Source organism: Eschrichtius robustus, chromosome 6 (genome assembly GCF_028021215.1).
Source record: "Eschrichtius robustus isolate mEscRob2 chromosome 6, mEscRob2.pri, whole genome shotgun sequence".
NCBI classification, from domain to species: Eukaryota; Metazoa; Chordata; class Mammalia; order Artiodactyla; family Eschrichtiidae; genus Eschrichtius; species Eschrichtius robustus.
This window is the reverse complement of record NC_090829.1, coordinates 81,617,167-81,641,104: the sequence shown is the minus strand read 5'-3', so window position 1 is coordinate 81,641,104 and position 23,938 is coordinate 81,617,167. Positions and strand designations below refer to the sequence as shown.

Genomic DNA, 23,938 nt, shown 5'->3' with positions numbered 1-23,938 from the left:
GCTTATCAAATATTTTTAGGTAGTAAAAAGGTTACTGAAGCCGAAAAGCTTCATAACAGAAATAAGCTAATTTTGGGAATGAAGGTATAGTCATGGTCACAATTCACTAATTTTCCGAGGATTATTTTCTGCAGTGGGTATCGCATATTATGGGATCTTTTACCTACAACTGATACACCTTATTAGATAGTAGCTTCTATTTTCACGTACCCTAATTTATTTAGACTCTTGGAAGAGATCTAGTGTGCCTGGCTTTGTTTATTTTAAAATACTTGTGCAATTAACCAAAAAAATCAAGTACTACTACCTAATGTTACTTTCCTTAATATTATCACTATCTTTATTTATTTATTTTTAATTAATTTATTTTTATTTTTGGCTGCATTGGGTCTTCATTGCTGCGTGTGGGCTTTCTCTAGTTGTGGCGAGCAGGGGCTACTCTTCGTTGCGGTGCACGGGCTTCTCATTGCGGTGGCTTCTCTTGTTGCGGAACATGGGCTCTAGGCGCGCAGGCTTCAGTAGTCGTGGCTCGCGGGCTCTAGAGTGCAGGCTCAGTAGTTGTGGTGCACGGGCTTCTCAATGTGGTGGCTTCTCTTGTTGCAGAGCGTGGGCTCTAGGTGCACGGGCTTTAGTAGTTGTGGCACGTAGGCTCAGTAGTTGTGGCTCGCGGGCTCTAGAGCGCAGGCTCAGTAGTTGTGGCGCACGGGCTTAGCTGCTCCGCGGCAGGTGGGATCTTCCCGGACCAGGGCTCGAACCCATGTCCCCTGCATTGGCAGGCAGATTCTTAACCACTGCGCCACCAGGGAAGCCCTATCACTATCTGTAAAAAGTACTCTCTCATCCACCTATGTTAGTGCTAGTCCCTCCCTGTCAAAATATACTTTGCTTTTTCTGTTTCAGTATTTCCTGTCAGCAATGTGTTTTGATGAAATTCCAGGTTCCTACATAAAATCCTCAGAAGGATCCCCTTGACATCTCTTAATTAAAAAAAAAAAATCTTTTACGAAGAGGATAGCTTCTTCTGATAGTTGACTAATAATGCAGGAGTAGGACTTAAAACAGCTTAGGGGGCTTCCCTGGTGGCGCAGTGGTTGAGAATCTGCCTGCCAATGCAGGGGACACGGGTTCGAGCCCTGGTCTGGGAAGATCCCACATGCCACGGAGCAACTGGGCCCGTGAGCCACAATTGCTGAGCCTGCGCGTCTGGAGCCTGTGCTCTGCAACAAGAGAGGCCGTGATGGTGAGAGGCCCGCGCACCGCGATGAAGAGTGGTCCCCACTTGCCGCAACTAGAGAAAGCCCTCGCACAGAAACGAAGACTCAACACAGTCATAAATAAATAAATAAATAAAAAAGAACGTGAATTTCTAAAAAAAAAACAGCTTAGGTTCAGTGGAAGTATCACCTTATTCTAGAAATCAAATATGTACTCAAGATGCTTTCCTACCCACCTCTTGTGAAAAGATTAAAATTTCAGAGGTAGCACCAGATGGAACAGAAGTACCTGCTCAGGCTGGTTCGCGTTGGACAGAGGAATGACCATCCAAATGACATTGAGGTTAATGAGGGCGGCGCTGGTACTGAAAGTACAGGGCAGGACTGCTGTCTGACCCCGGGCCACTTGGACACTCCCAGGGCTCTCGGAGACTTCCAGGGAAGCTGCAACACCTACAGAAGGAGGAACAAAGAGGTTATGTGATAGACCAAATCTCTTCCGAAAAGGTCTGTGTGTTTTATATTATCAGTAATGTAAACAGACTGACATGACAGTCTTACTAAACACCACTTTTGACCACTCACTGAGTCAAAATAATAAAAATTTTTCAACCTTTTACTTCTTAGAAACTGTAAAGGAAAAATATTAGAAGACACTTACTCTATTTTGTAAGACACTATCTGATATTTGCCAGATTCAAATACAGATTGGGAGAATTCAACTGACAGGGTCTAAGCAAAGCTTTAATGGTGATGAGGGATAAGAAATAAACTGAAAGTATTTTAAAGAATCATTACACAATAACACACTGTAAAATTAAATGCTTATATATAAATCCAACAAAATATGCTCAGGATCTATATCCTGAAAACTATAAAATGCTGATGAAAAATCAAATAAGACTAAATAAATGGACATGCAATGTTCATGGGTTGGAAGAATCAACACTGTTAAGATGCCAATCCTCTCCAAATAGATCTACGATGGAGAGCAATGCCAATCAAAATCGCAGCACGCTTTTTGCAGATATTGACAAGCTAATTCTAAAACACATGACAAGGCAAAGAACTAGAATAGCTAAAAGAATATTGAAAAACAAGAACAAATTTGGAGACGTTACACTATCTGATTTCAAAATTTGCTATAAATTAGCTATAGCAATCAAGACAGTGTAATACTAGCATAAGGACAGAGCACCAGACAAATGGCACAGGATTGATCGTTCTGAAATAAACCCTATTTATTTATGATCAAATGCTTTTCAACAAAGGTACAAGACAATTAAATGAGGGAAAAAATAGTCTTTTCAAAAATGATTCTGGAACAATTCAATATTAATATGCAAAAAATTTAACTCAGACCCTTACCTCACAGCATACACAAAAATCGACTCAAAATGTATCATAGACCTAAATGTAAGAGCTAAAACTATTAAACTTCTAGAAATAAACATAGAAGAAAACCTTTGCGGCCTTGGATTAGTCAAAGTGGTCTTAGTTATGTCACCAGGGCCATAAACCGTAAAAGAAAACAATTAATAAACTGGACTTGATTAAAATTTTTAAAAACTTCTGTGATTCAAAAGACTTAATTAAAAAAATAAAAAGCCAAGGTATAGACTGGGAAAAAATATTTGTAACTTACATATCTGATAAAGGACTTGTATACAGAACATATAAAGAATGATTACAACTCAATAATAAAAAGACAAACAACCTAATATGAAATGGGCAAAACATCTGAGTATGTATTTCAACAAAGGTTAATAACAAGCACATGGAAAGCTGCTCAACATTATTATTCACTATGAAACTGCATATTAAAACCACAATAAGGTATCATCACACATCCAGTGGAATGGTTATAATCAAGACAAAACCACGTGCTGGACAAGGATGTAGAGAAACTGGAATCCTCCTCATTCACTGCTGGTGGAAATGTAAAATTGTACAGTCACTTCGGAAAATAGTTTCAGTTTCTTAAAAAGTTTAACACAGACATGGAACAAACTTACCATATAACCCAGAAATTCCATTCCTAGGAATCTACCCAAGTAAAATGAAAATATATGCCCACACAAAGACCATGAATGCTTATAACAGCATTACTGGTATCATACTTCCAAATGGGAATAATACAAATATCCATCAGCTGATGAATGGATAAACAAAATGTGGTATATCCATGCAATGAAATACTATTCAGAAATAAAAAGCAACAAGCTACTGATACATATTACAACAAAGATGAGCCTCTCAAAAACATTTTGCTAAGCGAAAGAAGGCAGATTCAAAAGCCTACATACTGTATTATTCCATTTATATGAAATGTCCAGAAAAGGCAAATCTATAGAGACAGGAAGCAAATCAGTGGCTGCATGGGGCAAGAGAGAAGGGAAAAGGGATTGATGTAAATAGGTTCAATGGAACTTTCTAATGCAATGGAAAACTTCTAAAACTGTATTGTTTTGATGGTTGTATAAATTTACTAAAAATAATTGAATTTTATACTTTTTTTTTTAATAAATTTATTTATTTATTTATGTTTGGCTGTGTTGGGTGTCCGTTGCTGCACACGGGCTTTTCTCTAGTTGCAGCGAGCGGGGGCTACTCTTCGCTGCGGTGTGCAGACTTCTCATTGCAGTGGCTTCTCATGTTGCAGAGCACGGGCTCTAGGCACGCGGGCTTCAGTAGTTGTGGCTCGCAGGCTCTAGAGCACAGGCTCAGTAGTTGTGGCCATGTGGGATCTTCCCAGACCAGGGCTCGAACCCGTGTCCCCTGCACTGACAGGCGGATTCTTAACCACTGCGTCACCAGGGAAGCCCGAATTTTATACTTTAAATGGGTGAGTTCTTTGGAATGTAAATTACACCTCAGTATTGCTATTAAAATTCAAAAAAAAGAAAACAGTAACTTACCAGAGCTAACTCCTGACAAGTCAAAATCAACTGTTATCTTTTCTGAAAAGAATGCCTGCCCCCTGGGACTATAGTACAATATGGGAATAACAGGAGATTAAAATAGGTCAGAGGGATCCAATAAAGAAGCTATTCTAACTATGAAAAATACATTAAGTCCATGGCAGTATCTCAAACCGTTTTATTTTGAAGTGATATTACCTCAGTTCAGCCAAAAAAGTAACACAATAACATACTGTTATGATTACAATTTGTTTAAAAAATAAACATACATAACACCTTCCTTCCATAAAACTTTGTGCTCTTCACATATAGTCCAATGATGCTCTTAGGAGTTAAATTTACAGGATAAAATGTTTCATAAAATGAGCCATCTGTGGTAGAATATAAAGCACTTGATAACACCAAGAAAAGTCTCTAAGTTAAATAACATGAGGGAAATTCTCTAAGTTTTAAAAAGGAAAGTTGAATGAACCTCAGGTGCTCAGAGGCAGAAAGTGGAGGTTACTTGAGCATGGAACAGGCAATGGCAGGAAGAAGTCACCTCATGGGTAGAAGTGGGTTAATGGAGGATATTTGTTATCATCAATAAATGCAATAGAGATTTTTAAAAGTAAGTGTGGAAACCAAACTGGCAAAAAACCTCCATCACTTCATTCTTCAGATAATACTCCAAGGAAGAAGTGCAGGGAATACGCCGCCCCTTAAACTAACTATACAGGATAACATATACCCCCCACCCTCAATTTACTAATTTTAAGCTGAACTCACACAATCTTTGATACAAATTTTAAAAAGAAAAAAAGGGCAAGATAGACTAAGAATGAAAGATAAAGATGTAGATGGGAAAACTACCAAAATACGATAGGATTCCAGTAAAGGAAGAGTAGAGTCACAGGATCGGGGTGGGAGCTGAGGAAAACAGAGCAGGTCTGCTGGCAGAGGGCAGGCCTCCAGGGTGGCAGAAGCTGTGAAAGACTGACTTTATTTACCTCACATTTTTACATAAGGTTAACCCTGAAATCTCAAGCATTGAGATAGGTGCAGAATAAATACTCTAGATAAGCTGCTTTCAGAACTTGTAAAAGTATGGGTTTGAAGCTGGATAGGTCTAGTTTGAAATCTGGCTCTTTCATCTACTTAACTGTGTGGCCTCAAATAAGTCACTTATTCTCTGATTCCATTGCCTCACCTATAAAATAGGGCTAATACCATCATCACATCGTTAGAAGGGTATGATGAAGGCAATACCAGATGCTGACGGCTGACAGTGACCATTACCACACCACTATTGCTAGCTGACATTTAGGGCACACTGACCACATAGCAAGTCCACATGAAGCACTATATGTAAACATTTACATGTACATACACGTATACACACACAAACTCATTTAATACTATAAAGTATCTTATACCTCATATATAATTTCTTATCCATAAGAAATTTAGGCCCAGAGAGAATAAAAACCAGCTATAGGTCACATAGCTCAAGGAAATGGTAAGCTCTGGATTCAAATCCAGACAGTTTATCTACAGAGAACATATACTTAAAGACCACACATAACACACAGAAATCAGTCCATAAATGTTTGTTTTTATCATCACTACTATATTATACAATCACCAAATTTTAAGTTAGTATGGACTTTTACATAAAGCCATCAGATAAAAACTCCCTCAACTTCCTGCTTCCAAGTCAGCTTTGATCTGCCTTACCCTCTTCTTCCTCTCTCCTCTTAGATTAGAGAAGTTCATCTAAGGTCAACCTCTCAGGTGAGCATAATTTATATTTCATCCTCTTGGCCTCCTTAGTAACCTTATCATAGACTGTCCCCTCTCTTGTAGCCTCAGCCTCTTGCTCTGCACTGGAGACTTCCTGACAGCATTTAAACATACTCAAGTATTTCCACTTAGAACAAAATTCCTCCCTCCCTCCACCCCACAGTTCCCTCCAGGGACTGCCCTCTCTCCAGACTCTTCTACATTTAGTCTTCAATCCACTCCTGCCACCATTACTTCTTAACATAGTTCTCCCTAGGTTTCCCAGAGACCTCCTGATGGCTCCATGACTCTTGAATTCATTCTTGGACTCTCAGTAGCATCTAGCAGTGAAAACCATTCCCCTCTCCTTCTTGAAACACAGCTTTCCCTTAGCTTCAGTGATGTAATTTACTTCTGGTTTTCCTTCCATATCTCTGGATACTTCTCAGTCTCTCCTGCTGTTTCTCCCTTCTCTACCCAGCTATTAAATGTTGGCATTCCTCAATCGGCTGTCTTTTCTTATTCTAAGCTCTCTCCCTTCAGACTCTCATTCACTATCATGGGTTCATTTCTCATATACAAGGCAATGGCTTCCAAATTTAACTAACCCAAACCTCTCCTCTTATATACAACTGCCTCCTAGACATCTCCACACAGAAATCTCAAAGATAACTCATCCAAGATCAGACTTTTGATCTTCCCCACCATGCCTGCATCCCCTGTATATCTGGCTCCTTTTTAGAATTCCCTGTGCTAGCAAATGGCTCAACTAGCCATCAAGTTAGACAAGTCAGAAATTTAGAAATCTTTCTTGATTCCTTCTACTCTCTCATCATCTCCCAAACCCAGTCCACGATCAAATCTGATCCATTTTACCAATAAAATTTCTCTTGACTACTTCCATCACAGCCTTCGCTCTGTCCTCTGTCTCTCCTCTGATGTGCTCTGTTCCACACCCAATCTTTTACTTAATATATTACCTCCTACTCATTCTTCATATTAGCTCAAGTGCTACCTTCTCACAGACGAGCATTTCCTGACCCCTCAGCTTAGGTCAGGGTCTCATAAAGCAGTGTTCTTGTTATTCTGAACACTATTCAAACTTGTAATCATATTTTCATCAGTGTGATTATTTAAGATAACATCCTCGGAATACTGTGAGGTACATTAACTCCAGAGTAACTCCATTACTGTAAGCACACAATATGAACTCAATAAATATATATTGCTTAATTGATCTAATTCAATTTGCACACGAAGATACTAGGTCCAAAGAGATAGACTTGCCAAAGGTCTTAAGATAGGACCTATTTCTTCTGACTTCCAATAGAGTATATTTTCTACTATTTCAAACTCTTCCACAGACCATAACTCTGAAAACAAATGATACGATTACTTGTAGTATGATTAAGGCGAAGAGATAGTTCTTTACCAACAGAACCAACACTGAGCAATAAAAACTCAATTTAATTGTAAATATATCTGCTCTACTGTCAGTCTCATGTATACAGAACTTGACATAAAAAGTCTATTTTGCTCTTTAGCTATCAGAATTCTCTAGGAAAGATAATTTTGAAAGTCATCCAACACCTTAAAATGTCAGATATAAGATATGAGGTATCAAAGCGAGTTTTTTTAAAAGCTATTTTTTATTAGTTATCTATTTTATACATATTTGTGTATATATGTCAATCCCAATCTCCCAATTCATCCCACCACCATCACCACCATCCCCTGCTTTCTCCCCTTGGTGTCCATACATTTGTTCTCTACATCTGTGTCTCAATTTCTGCCTTGCAAACCGGTTCATCTGTACCATTTTTCTAGATTCCACATATATGCGTTAATATGAGATATTTGTTTTTCCATTTCTGACTTACTTCACTCTGTATGACAGTCTCTAGGTCCATCCATGTCTCTACAAATGACTCAATTTCGTTCCTTTTTATGGCGAGTAATAGTCCATTGTATATATGTACCACATCTTCTTTATCCATTCGTCTGTCAATGGGCATTTAGGTTGCTTCCATGACCTGGCTATTGTAAATAGTGCTGCAATGAACATTGGGGTGCATATGTCTTTTTGAGTTATGGTTTTCTCTGGGTAAATGCCCAGTAGTGGGATTGCTGGGTCATATGGTAATTCTATCTTTAGTTTTTTAAGGAACCTCCATACTGTTCTCCATAGTGGCTGTATCAATCTACATTCCCACCAACAGTGAAAGAGGGTTCCCTTTTCTCCACACCCTCTCCAGCATCTGTTGTTTGTAGATTTTCTGATGATGCCCATTCAAAGTGAGCTTTTGTTTTTTTGGGGTTTTTTTTTTAACATCTTTATTGGAGTATAACTGCTTTACAATGGTGTGTTAGTTTCTGCTTTATAACAAAGTGAATCAGTTATACATATACATATGTCCCCATACCTCTTCCCTCTTGCATCTCTCTCCTTCCCACCATCCCTATCCCACCCCTCTAGGTGGTCACAAAGCACCGAGCTGATCTCCCTGGGCTATGCGGCTGCTTCCCACTAGCTATCTATTTTACATTTGGTAGAGTATATATGTCCATGCCACTCTCTCACTTTGTCCCAGCTTATCCTTCCCCCTCCCCGTATCCTCAAGTCCATTCTCTAGTAGGTCTGCATCTTTATTCCAGTCTTGCCCCTAGGTTCTTCATGACCTTTTTTTTTTTTAGATTCCATATGTATGTGTTAGCATACGGTATTTGTTTTTCTCTTTCTGACTTACTTCACTCTGTATGACAGTCTCTAGGTCCATCCACCTCTCTACAAATAACTCAGTTTCATTCCTTTTTATGGCTGAGTAATATTCCACTGTATATATGTGCCACGTCTTCTTTATCCATTCATCTGTCGGTGGACACTTCGGTTGCTTCCATGTCCTGGCTATTGTAAATAGAGCTGCAATGAACATTTTGGTACATGACTCTTTTTGAATTATGGTTTTCTCAGGGTATATGCCCACTAGTGGGATTGCTGGGTCGTATGGTAGTTCTATTTTTAGTTTTTTAAGGAACGTCCATACTGTTCTCCATAGTGGCTGTATCAATTTACATTCCCACCAACAGTGCAAGAGGGTTCCCTTTTCTCCACACCCTCTCCAGCATTTGTTGTTTGTAGATTTTCTGATGATGCCCATTCAAAGTGAGTTTGAAGATCAACTACCCTGAAGGATTTGTACAAAGACAGCTGAAAACTGGCTATATAACTTTTAGGACTACACAGAGAATAAATGGGTCAGGCATGAATGTCTGGAAACAGATTTTGTGGAGAGCTGTGGTGTGCTATAAGTTCCATTCCATTCCCACCCAGCAAAAGGGGCTACCTTCCCTGAATATGTCAGGGCAAAGGGCATCTGAATGGATCACATGTGGGTTCCCTTAGATTCTGTCCCAGAGGGCTGTGTAATGAGTCTTCCAGGAGAAAGAAGCTGGAGGCAGACCTCTGGACTAGAGGGTGGGTCACTGGCTTTCTGAGAACTACACATATATTTCTCTGTATAAATTGAGATTTTCTTGCTTTGCTTTTTTTTTTTTTAATTTTATTTTATTTATGGCTGTGTTGGGTCTTTGTTTCTGTGCGAGGGCTTTCTCTAGTTGTGGCAAGCGGGGGCCACTCTTCATCACGGTGCGCGGGTCTCTCACTATCGCGGCCTCTCTTGTTGCAGAGCACAGGCTCCAGACGCGCAGGCTCAGTAATTATGGCTCACGCGCCCAGTTGCTCCGCGGCATGTGGGATCTTCCCAGACCAGGGCTCGAACCCGTGCCCCCTGCATTGGCAGGCAGACTCTCAACCACTGCGCCACCAGGGAAGCCCACTTTGTTTTATTTTTAACCTAAGAATGATCAGAAAAGTTGTGTAACCTGCTTAAATTTTCATCTAGAAAAAGAAAAACTGGATCTTGAATAAATTTTAAAAGATGTGGAAGACAAAAAGTTGCTTTGTGATTGTGTCTCAGGATTCCTATTTAACATACTGATTCAACTGAATATAATTGAGAATTTCTTAGAAAGAGTAAGAAGGAAGGAAATGGGTGTGTTTCACATTTTAAACGCTTCTTTTTTTTCTATTTTATTAAAAAAAACCCAAAAACCTAAAAACCCTATTTCCTGTTAGAGTGTATTTCCATGTTTGAAATTCTGGGCAGGAATTTAAACTTTAATGCTAAATATTGAATTAAAAATTCATTTAAAATATCTTACAATTTGCAATATTTACATGTAAAATGCATAATTTAAGAGTTGAATTGGCAGCATTTTGCAGACTTGACTCTTTTCTTAGTACGTTCACCCAAGAAAAATTAAGTCAACTCATGAATTCTGAATGACTCCTAGCAATTAAACAAGAAAGACATAAAGCACATGGCCCTGTTTCCTCCCAGGAGTTGAAACCATAAATAACGGTTGTGTATACTCTTTCTTTAGACCTCTATTTCTCAAGATTTAAAGCAAGAAGAAATTCACATTTTGTCAGACCAAGAGGTACATGTTAGAGGAAAAGAAGCTGGCAGCAAAGAATCCTTAGAAGTCTGAAGAGGGATCATCCACACTGCATAGCCAAGAGAAGAGACAAAGGACATTTTACAGTGATTGGCTAGACTCAAAGGACACAAGGACTCCCCTACAAATCCATCAGAGCCAGAACACCTGAAGTTCAGAAGCAGAACTGGCACAAGAATCTAACTGAGATGTCGAAATAGAGTGTTTGCTGATGTCTATGGAGCATGTGTTCATGTTTCAGGATCAGCCCAACTGCCAGACCACTTCCCTCCAGGAATATGGTCAGCAAAGCATCAACAGGATCTTATGGCATTTTGGAGGACCTATGCTGTCCTTTTGCCCCAAATGTTAATATCAGCGGTCACATAATGCCTATTGGCTTATATGATTCCCATATGATTTCATAAGTGCTGTTTCGTGCATATAAAAATTATAAAATCCATCTAACCTGTTCAAATTAAGTTTTGTAGTTCCATCAGACTGAAATAAATTTCAAAAAAACAAAAATTGTATGCTGTACTCGTTTCCTGAAGGAAATTAATGGAATAACACAAGTCTCTAACGTTGCAGTGATTTTTATTTTTTATTTTTTTTAAGTTTTCAATATTTTATTTATTTATTTATTTATTTATTTTAACATCTTTATTGGAGTATAATTGCTTTACAATGGTGTGTTAGTTTCTGCTTTATAGCAAAGTGAATCAGCTATACATATACATACATCCCCATATCTCCTCCCTCTTGCATCTCCCTCCCACCCTCCCTATCCCACCCCTCTAGGTAGTTACAAAGCACCGAGCTGATCTCCCTGTGCTATGCAGCTGCTTCCCACTAGCTATTTATTTTACTGTAGTGATTTTTAAGGAAATCACTTTCTCTTCATATTTTAAGCAAATTTTAATCAGATGAAATTATCTTTACAATTGTTATTATTATATAATTTTAACTGCCATTTTAACTAAAAAACAATGTTTGTGTTAACTGACATTAAATTAGGTTTTGGCCATCAACACAGCACTAAACTAAATGAAGAGTAAATATCTGGTTAATTTGATCAGTGTAGACGGCTTTATTATGCACTGGTCATCGACATTAATCAATTTACAGAACCACTGCCAAGTCTCTGTAAACAATATGCATACTTTATGGTTGGTACACAAAGGCAGGTTACCATAAAATTACACATCCTCATCTTCTGACTGGAGCACTGTAGCCCCATACATGTCCCACGATATCACAGTATTGTATTTCCATGGTATTATGGTGCCCGTTTAAATGCCACTGTAGTGCTTTCTCACTGGCTCCTCCTCTTCAGCCACAAACATCCCTCAGGAAGTATGCCAATGGCAAACAGCACGCCAGGGGACCCAGGTATAGGAATGATTTCCTCAGGTATAGTTCCAAAGAGCAGGCCCAGAGATGAGACAGAGGTCCAGAGGGAGGCCAAGGCCTTGTACTGAACCAATGCTCACATTCTACATTAGCATGCCCCTTTGTCACTTTTCAAGTGATCAAAAGTATATACATCTGCCTACTCGGCCCCTTCGTGCCATGGCATTATGTATTATATGGGAGACTTCTACTCAGCAATAATTCCTAACACTCCATGTGACCTTGATCAGAATCTTCTACAGCAAGTCTCCCATTATTATCACCCTCCCCTAATTTTACATGTGACTTAGGACATAGTTGTTCTATTCCATTTAGGAATTCCCTTACAGGGCTGACTACAGTCTGGCAAGGTTACAGATGATTTACATACATATTTTGTTTGGCCTATATTATATGACCCACTCAGAGTTTTTAAGTACTTTGAATTACTTACAATGAAATAATACAAAACTCTAGATTACCAACTTATCTTAAAAAACTGTAAGAGTAATAGTGGGCCTGAATTTCTCATGGCAATTAATTAGTGCTGCCCCTTCACACAATTTTTGAGCTCTCCACGTTGCCACAATCCCCACCACTCCCTATTATCTACAATATAGCCCACTTTTCTCAGTCAGGATCCCTGCCTGACTCCTATGAACATCTGTGTTTGCAAATCCTTTTGTAAAAATGAGTAATGTGATTATAATTAGCTGTCTAAAGAAGCAAGCCACAAAAGCAGATGCAAGATTTGCAGTGTTATGATGAACATGATATTATGGTGGCTACCACAGCCAAAATTCCCCTCAGGGAAAGCAGAATGAAGCAATTCCTTACATAGGTCACCATGGTTTTAACACAGGACCTCATTCACATCCTGGCTACAAGTGATTGTATACCAGAAATCAGCACCTGACCAAATCAGTCACGTGTAGACCAGACAGTTGTTTATGAGATAGCTGTCATAAGATCCTTGTCAAAAGATGTACCAAACACAACGGTGCCTGGCAACTCCAGTAGGACCTTCCTTCTTGTTGGAGAGTCTGAAAGAAGCAGCATGTGAAGAGAGAACTAGATCACCAAAATAGGAATAAAGAGGGACATTAAATAATGATAAAGGGGTCAATTCATCAAGAACATAATAGTTATGTGTATGCATCTAACAACAGAGCTTCAGAGTACATGAAGCAAAAACTGATAGAACTGAAAGGATAAAAAGAAAAAAGTCTCAATCATAGTTAGAGAGTGGAACACTTTTCTGTCATTGACAATTACATAAAACAAATATATAAAAATCAATAAGAAAAAAATCAGTGAAAATACAGAAGACCTAAACAACAGTACAAATGAACTTAACATAACTGAGATTTTTTAGGACACTCTACCCAGCATCATGGAATACACATTATTTTCAAATGCACATGGAACATTCACCAAGATAGACCATATTCTGAGCTACAAAATAAACTTTAACCAATTTAAAGTAATTAAAATCACACAGGGAATGTGAATTAAATTATAACTCAACAGAAAGAAATATAGAAAATCATCAAATATTTATAAAAATCAACAGGTCAAAGGCTAAATTACAAGGAAAATCAGAAAATTTTTTGAATTGCATAAAAATGAAAATACAACACATCAAAATGTAAGGCAAGCAACCAAGCACTACTTTGAGGAAAATTAATAGCATCTAAATGCTCACAGTATGAAAGAAGAAGGTTTATAATCAACAACTTAAACACCCACCTTAAGAAACTAGGAAAAGAAAATTACATCAAAAGTAAGTCAAAAGAGAAAAGTATAAAAATAACAGTAGAATTCAATGAAAATGAAGACAGGAAAATTATTAATGGAGTAAATCACTGAAATCAAAAGCTGGTTCTCTGAGAAGTCAATAATTGATAAATCTCTAACCAGACTTATCAAGAAAATAAAAGAAAAGACATAAATTACCATTATGAAGGAAAGGACATAACTGTAGATCCCAGAGACATTAAAAGAATAATAAAGGGATATTATAAATAACTTTATGCTAATATCTTGGAAACAGATGAAATGAACAAATCCCTTGAAAGACACAAACTACCAAAGCTCTCTGTAAAAGATATAACCTGACTAGCCCTATGTTCATTTTTTAAAAAATGAATTAATTTGCATTTAAGAACTCTCCCACCGAGATAACACCACGTCCAAATGGCTTCAACTGTGAACTCTGCCAAACAGTTAATGAAAAAATAATGCCAATTCCATATATAAATTCTTCCAGAAAAAAAAGGGAACACTCCCCAACTCATTTTATGAGGCTTACATTACCCTAATACCAAAATCCAACAAAGACAATACAAGCAAAGAAGATTACAGACTGACATCCCTTCTAAATATAGGCATAAAAGACCTTAACAAAATATTAGCAAACTGAATCCAGCAATATATAGAAAAATAATTAATAATGACAGAAGTGATGTTTACCCTTTTAAATGCAAGGTTCACTCAGTATTTGAAATCAATATAATTTACCAAGCCAATATACTGAAAAAAATACACACACACACTTTTCAATGGGTACCGAAAAAGTGACAAAAATCAGTATCTGTTTATTATAAAAACTCTCTTCAAACAAGGAAGAGTAGGAAACTTCCACAAATGGATAACAAGCATCTACAAAAAAATAGAGAGCTAACATTATATTTAATGATAAAAGACAACTTTCACTTAATGGCTAAAGTTGCTTTCCTCCTATGATCAGAAACAAGGAAAGGATGTCTGCTCTCACCACATCCATTCAACATGGAGGTCCTAGCCATTGCAATTAAGTCAAAGATAAGAAGCAAAAGGCATATAGATTGGAAAGGAAAAAATAAAACTGTACAGATTATTTGCAGATAACACAATCATCTACATTAAACATTCTAATGAACCTACTAAAAAGCAAAAAATTCTAATTAATAAATTAGTTTACCAAGGCTGCAGAAATCAAGGTCAATATATGAATATCAACTACATTTCTATATAATAGCAGTGAATATTTGGAAATTAAAATTTAAAAATAATACCACTTTTACAATAGCACCAAAAAGATGAAACACTCGGGAATAACTTTAACAAAATATCTGCAAGACCAATACAATGAAAATTACAAAACTTTCCTGAGAAAAATTTAAGGACCTAAATAAATAAAGAGATAAACCATGGCCATTAATCAAAAGACAATACTTTTAAGATGTCAAGTCTCCCAAAATTCATCTATTGATTTAATACAATCCTAATCAAAATTCCAGTGAACTGTTTTGTAGAAATAAGCAAATTGCTTCTAAAATGTATGTGTAAAAGTGAAGATTAAAATAGCCAAATTTTGAAAAGAAAAAAAAGTTTGAGGACTTGTGATACCTGATTTTTAAAACTTACCGTAAGCTACGGTAATCAAGATAGTGTAGGATCGGCATTAGGACAGACATACAGAGAGTACGGAAACAGATCCACACAAATATGGTCGATTGATTTCCAACAAAGATTTCAAGGCTGTTCAGTGGGAAAAGGATACTCTTCAAAAAACAGTGCTGGAAGAACTGGACCTCCATATGCAAAAATATTAACTTTACCCTTACCTTACACCTTATATAAAAGTTAACCTGAAATGGATCAAAAACCTAAATGTAGGAGTGAAAACTATGAAATTTCTGTAAGGAAACGTAGGTGAAAGTCTCCATGACTCTGAGTTAGGAAAAGACTTCTTAGGATACAAAATGCATGAAGTATTTAAAAAATTGATAAATTAGTCTTTCAAAATTAACAATTTCTTGTCTTCAAAAGACACTATTAAGAAAATCAAAAACCAGCCACAGTTCAGAAGAAAATATTTTCAAAACACATCAAGGACTTGTATTTACAATATATAAACAACTCTTACAATTCAGTAAGACAAACAACCCAATTTTTTAAGCGCACCATTGTCAACATACAAATGAGTAATAAGAATATGAAAATTCTTATTACTCAGTTTCATTAGTCAACATGGAAATTAAAATCACATTGAGTATAAAAAAACAAACAAACAAAACAACTAATACTAAACTTTCATTGGGTTATTTGTATGCAAATATGTTAATATAAATGTTTCAGACATTACATGAAATTTCTAAAAATCTTATATGTTCTGGTATGATGTTATAAGTCATAATGCTAGTTATTACTTTAAAATGTATATCTCAGAAATAAGTAATTTTCTTGTCAACTGCATTATTATGAACTTTCATCAAATCTTTAACCGTGGTCATTTTTAAGTCTTTTGTCATTTACAGACAGTTCTGGGTGTACTCTGATGCTTTTGCAAATATGTTCCTATAAAAGGGTTTCATCTTCAAGAAATTCATGGAAAAGACTCTGACAAGGACAGGTTTCTGGTAACTGACGGTACTGCTGAACTGAATGAATAAGCATTTTCAGAACTCTAATGAAAAACTGATGAACTCATAAAAGTGCTAACAAAAGATCAAGATGAAAAAAAAATTAATTACATGGGACTGAGTGAACTGATGAGGATGAGTATAATTTTTGTCACTTTCTGTTTGAATAAAAAAAAAAAAAATCCCCCCCCCAAAAAAAAAAAAAAATCACATTGAGGGGACTTCCCTGGAGGTCCAGTGGTTGAGACTTTGCCTTCCGATGCAGGGGGTGCGGGTTCGATTTCTGGTCAGGGAGCTAAGATCCCACAGACCTCACAGCCAAAAAACCAAAACATAAAACAGAAGCAAAATTGTAACAAATTCAATAAAGACTTCAAAAATGAAAAAAAAAAAAACAAACACACATTGAGATACTACTACACATCAACTAGAATGAGTTAAATTAAAATGATTGACAATACCAAGTTTTGCCCAAAATGCAGAGCAACTCGAAACCTCATACATTTCTGGAGGGACTACAAAGTGGTACAGTCGTTTGGGAATATTTTCACAGTTTCTAACAAAGTTAAATATACACTTAACCATACTATCCAGCAATCCCAATCCTAGGTATTTATCCAAGAGATGTAAAAACATACAAACACACACACAAAAAACCCTATATGCATAGGTTTTTTTATAGGTTCATATAGCATCTTTATTCACAATAGCCAAAAAAACTGGAAAAAACTCAAATGTCCAGCAACTTGTGAATGGATAAAATAATTATGGCATACACTGGAAAATTACTCATTAACAGAAAGAAACTACTGATATATGCAACATGGATAAATGTCAAAGGCATTATGCTAAGTGAAAGAACACAGAAACAAAAACTATATACATTATGTATTCACAGTTTTAAAAAATTTGGTATTACGGAAAAGGGAAAACCACAGGGGCAGAAAATGGGCTGGAGTTAGGGCAGAGAGGAAAGGGGGGAGAGAGAAGACTACATGGGGGCATAACCTCTTTGGGGTGATAGAAATATTCAGTATCATGATTGTGGTGATTATTAGGAGACTGTAAACATCTGTCAAAACCCAACAAACAATAAACCCAAAACAGTATTTTATTGTACGTAAATTATACCTCAATAAATCTGATTTTAAGTTCACAGAATCACTGAGCTGACTAGAAAAACAAGCAAGCTCAAGGCTAAACTTCTAGGAAAACATCCAAAACTATGCTGTAGAACTGGCTTGATGAGAAAACTGCTGCATCTGTCCCTGTCATCAAACCCTAAATGCCAAAACCTTACTGCAACTAGTACTGATGCCAGGTCTCTACCAGGCACTCAACCCTACAACACTATCATCCCCCAGAGCCACGCTCTCCTGCTGCTGCCTACGCTCAGCACAGAGCCCATTTCTCACATGGTTCTCTTCCAAGTCGTGGTCTCACCTAAGCGCCTCCGACTGGAGAGTGAAGTCCAAGCAGCAAAAGACGCTGGAAATTTGAGTTCTCACTTCTGACCCTAAGGAGATGGATTCATAATGTGGAAATTTCTCCAAATGTAGAAATGTTGTCCAACATGTGATGGCCAGACATGAATAGGACAAATGTTGATGACAACAAGCAGTAAATGAAAACATTAAAAGTTCTTTCTCTTTCTTTTTCCTCTCCCCTACCTCTTCTAAGCCTTTCTTTGTCAAGCACCCTGTATTTCCTCACCTCAGAGGCTTTTGCAAGGTGGAAAGCTGAAACTACCAAAGACAAACAGGCTATCTCTAGGGAAAGCCTGGGCTTTCACTGAGGAAACTGTCCTGGGGAAGAGGAGGTAGGAGGGGCTACCTCTGAGCTGAAGAAAGGAGAAAAGGGACTACTAGGAAGGGCATGGATGCTAGCCAACTTCCCAGAAAAGAGGGGATCCAAGCTCTACTTTCCTCAGAGGCCAAGGGAAATAGAAGTCTCTCAAAAAGGATGGCTGCCCCTGGACACCGGGGCTCTGTCACTGCAAGATCCCCTGAGTTCTACACAGTACAGAGCTGCAGAGCAAGACTTCAACGAACCCTGTGGGCTCAAACGTGGGGCATGTTAATAGTTACTCTGCAGAGGACCAGAGGAGTCCCCCAGTGTTTTGGCTCTGCATGAGACCTTGCAGTGTGGAGAAGGGAGCCCCAATAAAAATCGATATTAAGTTTATTGCCACGTTGATAAGAAGAGAGTCTCAAATTTGTATTTAACTTGCCTTAAAAAAAGTAGATGAAGAGCATTTCTTGCAAACCTTTGCAGGTCCTAGGAATAAGTATAATCTAAAAATAAATCTGAATGTCCCAAGGATTATATGAAAGACTTTTTAAAAATAAATCACTGTGCTTTCAAATTTCAGAAATCACTGTTTAGAAAGAGGGCAGGGCATGGGGAGAGAAAACTGACAGTTTATGAGCTATTTTTTCAGTATTTCATGGTTACCTTTTATTACAGGGGTAACCTTTTGGCAAATCTGAACGTGCAACTCACTGGCCTTTTCCAGGGAGAAAAAAATTAAAATGCTTTTACTGTTTAGCTTTCTAAAGAACTTCTAAATATGTAGGCTTTTAACCCAGACAATGACTAGGGTGGAAGAATGTACTTTTCTTTCCTGGCTTAGTTTTGTTGTGTTTTCTAAAGAAATTACAGAGTTCTTTAGTTTATATTTGGGTAGGCCTTTCTGATATTGTGACACTGTAGCTAAATGCCAGTATCAATCTGGTTAGCAGACTGAAGATTTATATTGGGAAATACTAACTAGAGTTTCCAGATGGCAAAAGGCCAGATAAATGGCTTTTACTGTTAAATACAACCACGCACGCTCAACGTCACCAAATGGTTGAATATAGCCCCACTTGGCTATAATGAGCGAGCTCCATTTGTTTAATGAAGCATTCATATGATAAAAGAGGCTAAATCAAAAGTAGAGTTATTTATGAACAAATAAAGCCATCTGAAACCATCAGGAAGGATGTTATATTCTGAAACCAATTAAATTCTTTTTTAAAAATGACTCAACTGAAATTTTTATTCTTGTTCACCAATAACACTGCCTCTTTCCAAACTAAACACTATTTTTTTTAAATTTTCTTGATTTTGGGGGATATGTTTATGTCAGTACCAGTTTAACTTTTAACTAGTTTAAAGCATTCTTCAATGTGTACAATATGAAAAAATAAGAGATTTGAAATGTGGAGGAAATAAGAACTCATACAACTCAACAGCTAAAAAATAAACAATCTAATTAAAAAATGGGCAGAGGATCTTTCCAAAGAAGACATACAGATGGCCAACAGGTACATGAAAAATGTTCAACCTCATCTTTCATCAATCATCAGGGAAATGCAAATCAAAACCACTATGAGATACGACCTCACACCTGTCAGAATGACTATCATGAAAAAGACTAGAAATAACAAGTGCTGGCAAGGATGTGGAGAAAAGAGAACCCACTGTTCTCTCTTACAAACTGTACTGTTTGTGGGAATATAAACTGGTGCAGCCACTATGAAAAATATGGAGGTTCCTCAAAAATTAAAAATAGAACTACCACATGATCCAATAATTCCACTTCTCAGTATTCATCCAAAGAAGATGAAAACACTAATTTGAAAAGACATCTGTACCTAAATGTCCGTTTCAGCATTACTTACAATAGCCAAGACATGGAAACAACCTAAAGGTCCATGGATGGATGAATGGATAATGAAAATGTGGTGTACATGTACAATGGAATATTATTCAGTCATAAAAATGAATGAAATCTTACCATTTGCAACAACATGGATGGACCATGAAAACATTATGCTAAGTGGAGTAAGTCAGACACAAAAAGATAAATACCACATTATCTCACTTATATTTGGAATCTAAAAAAATAAAATAAAAACACCAAGCTCAAAGATATAGAAAACAGATTGTTAGTTGCCTAAGGCAGGAGGGCGGGCCAAATAGCAGGCCTAAAGGTATAAATTTCCACTTATGAAGTCATGAGGATGTAATGTACAGCCTGATGACTATAGTTAATAAACTTTATTGCATATTTGAAATTCGCTAGGAGAGTAAATCTTAAAAGTTCTGATTATAAGAAAAACTTTTTTGTATATATATGGGAACAGGTGTTAACTGGACATACCGTGGTGATCATTTTGCAATTATGTATACAAGTATCAAATCATTATGTTGCACGCCTTAAACTAATATAATGTTTATGTCAATTATACCTCAACTAAAAAATGCGAAAGTAGGAAATTTTGTTACCTGTCCTATTAGAAACTCTTAGAAATCTAAGAGCGCAGACAGAGGTAATATTACATCAGAATTAGGTACTGACACAATGTGTCTAAGTACTTTCCATGACCTTCAGACCCTGCTGAATATGGCCTTTTCCTGTTTTTCCAACCAGTCGTACAGCACTTTTTCCCACAGTGGACTTTTCTCAGGTCCAGGAAAACACTGGCCTCTCCTGGATTTGTATGGTCTCTTTCCATAGCTTGAAATACACTCCCCCGCCACACACACACACACACACACACACACACACACACACACACACACACACACACACACACACACACACAGAGGATCCTTCTAATTCCTACCTATCCTTCAGATTTCAAAATTTCCCTGGCCTCCAGACCTCTTACATACCTCCACAGCACCCTGTGCTTCCTTGAAATTGTCAGAAACCTTCTAGGCAGATTCTAAGTAGAAACTATATGCCCAGGTCCAATATGCCCAATAATACAGTAAATGTCCAATATGCATTTGATAAAATTCATCAAGAACTTACATGCCAAATACTCTTCTAAGCACTTTATATAAGCTTAGTGACAAACAAGACTGGGAGATGACAGGATTATTGATCATATTTTACACATGAGGACACTGAGGTCCAGAGATGCTAAAACACATTCCCAGATAGAACTGGGATTCAGAGCAATGTCCACTCTGACTCCCTGGCCTTGCCTAACCAGTACTTCATATGGCCTCCTAGTAACAGTGAAAAGGGCACAGGGCTTAGAATCCAGGCACGGCTACTTATAGCTGTATAACTTTAGACACATTACTTAAACCCTTTGAGCCTTAGTTTTCTTGCATTTTTAAGAAAAGGGATAAAAATATCTACCTCACAGATCACTTTGAAGAAGTGTACTTTAAGTACCTGGCTTAAAGGAAGTCCTTAATGCATAATAATTGAATCTGATCTCAGGAAGATGACCCAAAGTAGCATTAAGCAGTAAGAAAGAAGAGAAGAAAGCAAGTATATTTTCACCCAGACTCACAATTGTCCCAGGGGCATGAAACTCAGGAAAATTATGATCATATACTTATTTTTGACATATACCTACAACTGTGATTTTTTAATTACTAAGAGCTATACAAAGTTATGCTTAAGCATATATTTAAGTTAAGAGAAAACTTCTTTTGGTAGATGTATTACTGCATATTCATATCCTCCATAGCCCCTAGTAAAAAGCTAAAAGACTGAATACTTTCCCATGACAAAGCAGGAGTGAAATTCAAAAATTAAATGTGAAGTAAAAATATTTAAAAAACATTAGAAAACAACCGGTAGGAAATAAAAAGACAAATCTAAATGAAACCAAAGATGGCGCAGGAAGAACAAGCAGGAAGAGAATGGGGGAAGATAATGGGGCTAGAAGGCCCTATATTGTTGACAGTATCTGAGACACTGATTAATGTTATTTCTAAGCAGATTAACCAAATCCCAACTGTTCTACATCAGGTCCTTTCTCTAAGCTTGTCCTCCCTCGGACCAGCAAATAAAGGATAAATTAAAATTTTAAACACACAAATAAAATAGAAGAAAAAAGCCCACCCACACAAGACAAAAATGTACTGAGTTGACAATTCACCCTAATGTTCCTATTCTTTCCTTTCATTCTGTGCCTATACTAAAATGATAACGTGATAAAACTGAAAAGTGAAAAAGAGGAGAATTAGCTCCCCTGTGCAATTTTTAAAAGAAGGCATCAAGCCATCCTCCGTCAGCAATAGGTGGTGCAGTACTGGGTATCATCACATGAGTGGGAGGGCACAAAGAGAGGGCGTGGGGGGATTGTTATTTCTGTCCCAGATGCAGGAAGAACTTTTAACCTTCTGATGCTTCTCCTTATCATAACTTTCTCCATAGCAACCACAGAACTGCAGTGGCAAGAAACAGATGAGACGATAAAAAATATACGTATTATGTTATACATGCACACACTTATATATAAATCCTGCAAAACTGCAGAATTCAGTAATGGTTTTCAAAAATATTATACATTCCTCTATAATCTCAAGTTTCTGTAGAAGATTAACCACTAAAAAACAGAATTAAGCAAACATAGCATACTTGTCATTTTCCTTTGGCACTTATATTTGTAACATATATATAGCATTTCACAACAAATTTAATCTCTAAGATGAGTCTATTTTACTAAAAAAAAAAAAAAAATCTTTTGAGGCCTAACAGATGTCCCAATGTTTGGTCCAGAAGAACAAGAACTAGAACAAGAACAAGACCTCACTTACTATTCCTAAATAAGAGTGTTACGATAGTAATATAAGATTGTGACTTTGTGTCCACTGCACATTATACTGCTGGTGAAAAGTTTAAAACTAGAAAAACAAGAAAATGAGAAAGGGTCACTCCACTGACAAGGGCTCTTATGCCAGGTAAAAGCAAGAAAGGGCTGGAATAACTAACTCCCTGGGAACAAACTCGCCCTAGTTTGCAGTCACTGTTTCCCTATTTTGGCTTAGCCTTGATGTTCAACTGCAGGATTAACAAATGCACATAAAACATTAGGTTTCATCATGAAGAGGTCCTACAACCAAGTGTCGGGAAGCATGATGTTATCAGAAAAAGCATGGCACCCCCAGAGCCCCACTGCATAGAAAGGGAAAGAACTTCTTAGGGTTGAGATGGGAATGACAACGTTAGATGAATGTGTTCCCCTGCCAGACCTGCTCTTTTGAGGAACAGACTACATTTTACATCTTCTCACTGCTTCCATTCCTACTCTCTGGGTGCCCGGGGACCATTTCAGAAGGTGCTAAACACCTGTTACAACCTACACTAGAATCCAGCAGGTCTCCGCATGGGGAATTTTAGGATGATCACTAGGTTCTCTCACTAAATGGTGAAGTCTTATTACCGGCTCAGCTCATATATTTACATCCGGTAATTTAAATGTCACAGGAAGATAAATTTTTATGGGTTTCGTTATTAAAATATAGGAAAAGGACAGGCAATAAGGGATTTGGACAAAACAGGTTAAGTGGAGGAAGAATAGGGAGAAAATATATTGATGACAGGTATATTATTGTTTAATAGGGAAGAATATACTTAATTCTTTTCAGGCATGAGAAGGGAACTGAGGCTGGAGCGCTGGAGCGCTGGTGCGTGTGGTGAGTAGTGGAGGGGGAAGCTGGGGGGAAAGAAGGAGGAGGCACTGGCTGGGGCTAAAGTCTGGGGAGCACAGGGCAACCATACTCTTCATGCTTCCACCTCGGCCCCAAGGCTCACATGAGCCCAGGCTGATCACATTTTACCCTTATTAATTCAGGCAGCCAACCAAATGCCAGGCACCAGTACGAGTGGCAAACACAGGAGACACAGTTTCTACCCTCAAGGAATCCACCAACTAGTGGAAATATAGCTGTTAATCGATTAAACACAATGGTGATAAATGTTATACAGAAGATATGCACTTTTATTTCTCTC

At 37.5% G+C, this 23,938-nt stretch overlaps 1 protein-coding gene across 5 annotated transcripts in view; it reads right to left on the bottom strand.

The window, feature by feature from the left end:
- Positions 1-23,938, bottom strand: part of IGSF11 (immunoglobulin superfamily member 11) — a 195,591-nt gene that overhangs the window by 31,879 nt on the left and 139,774 nt on the right. For all 5 annotated transcript variants that reach the window (XM_068546708.1, XM_068546706.1, XM_068546707.1 and 2 more), the window contains one exon: positions 1,504-1,667. In XM_068546708.1, coding sequence (XP_068402809.1) covers positions 1,504-1,667 — 164 coding nt within the window. The remainder of the gene's footprint in view (positions 1-1,503; positions 1,668-23,938) is intronic.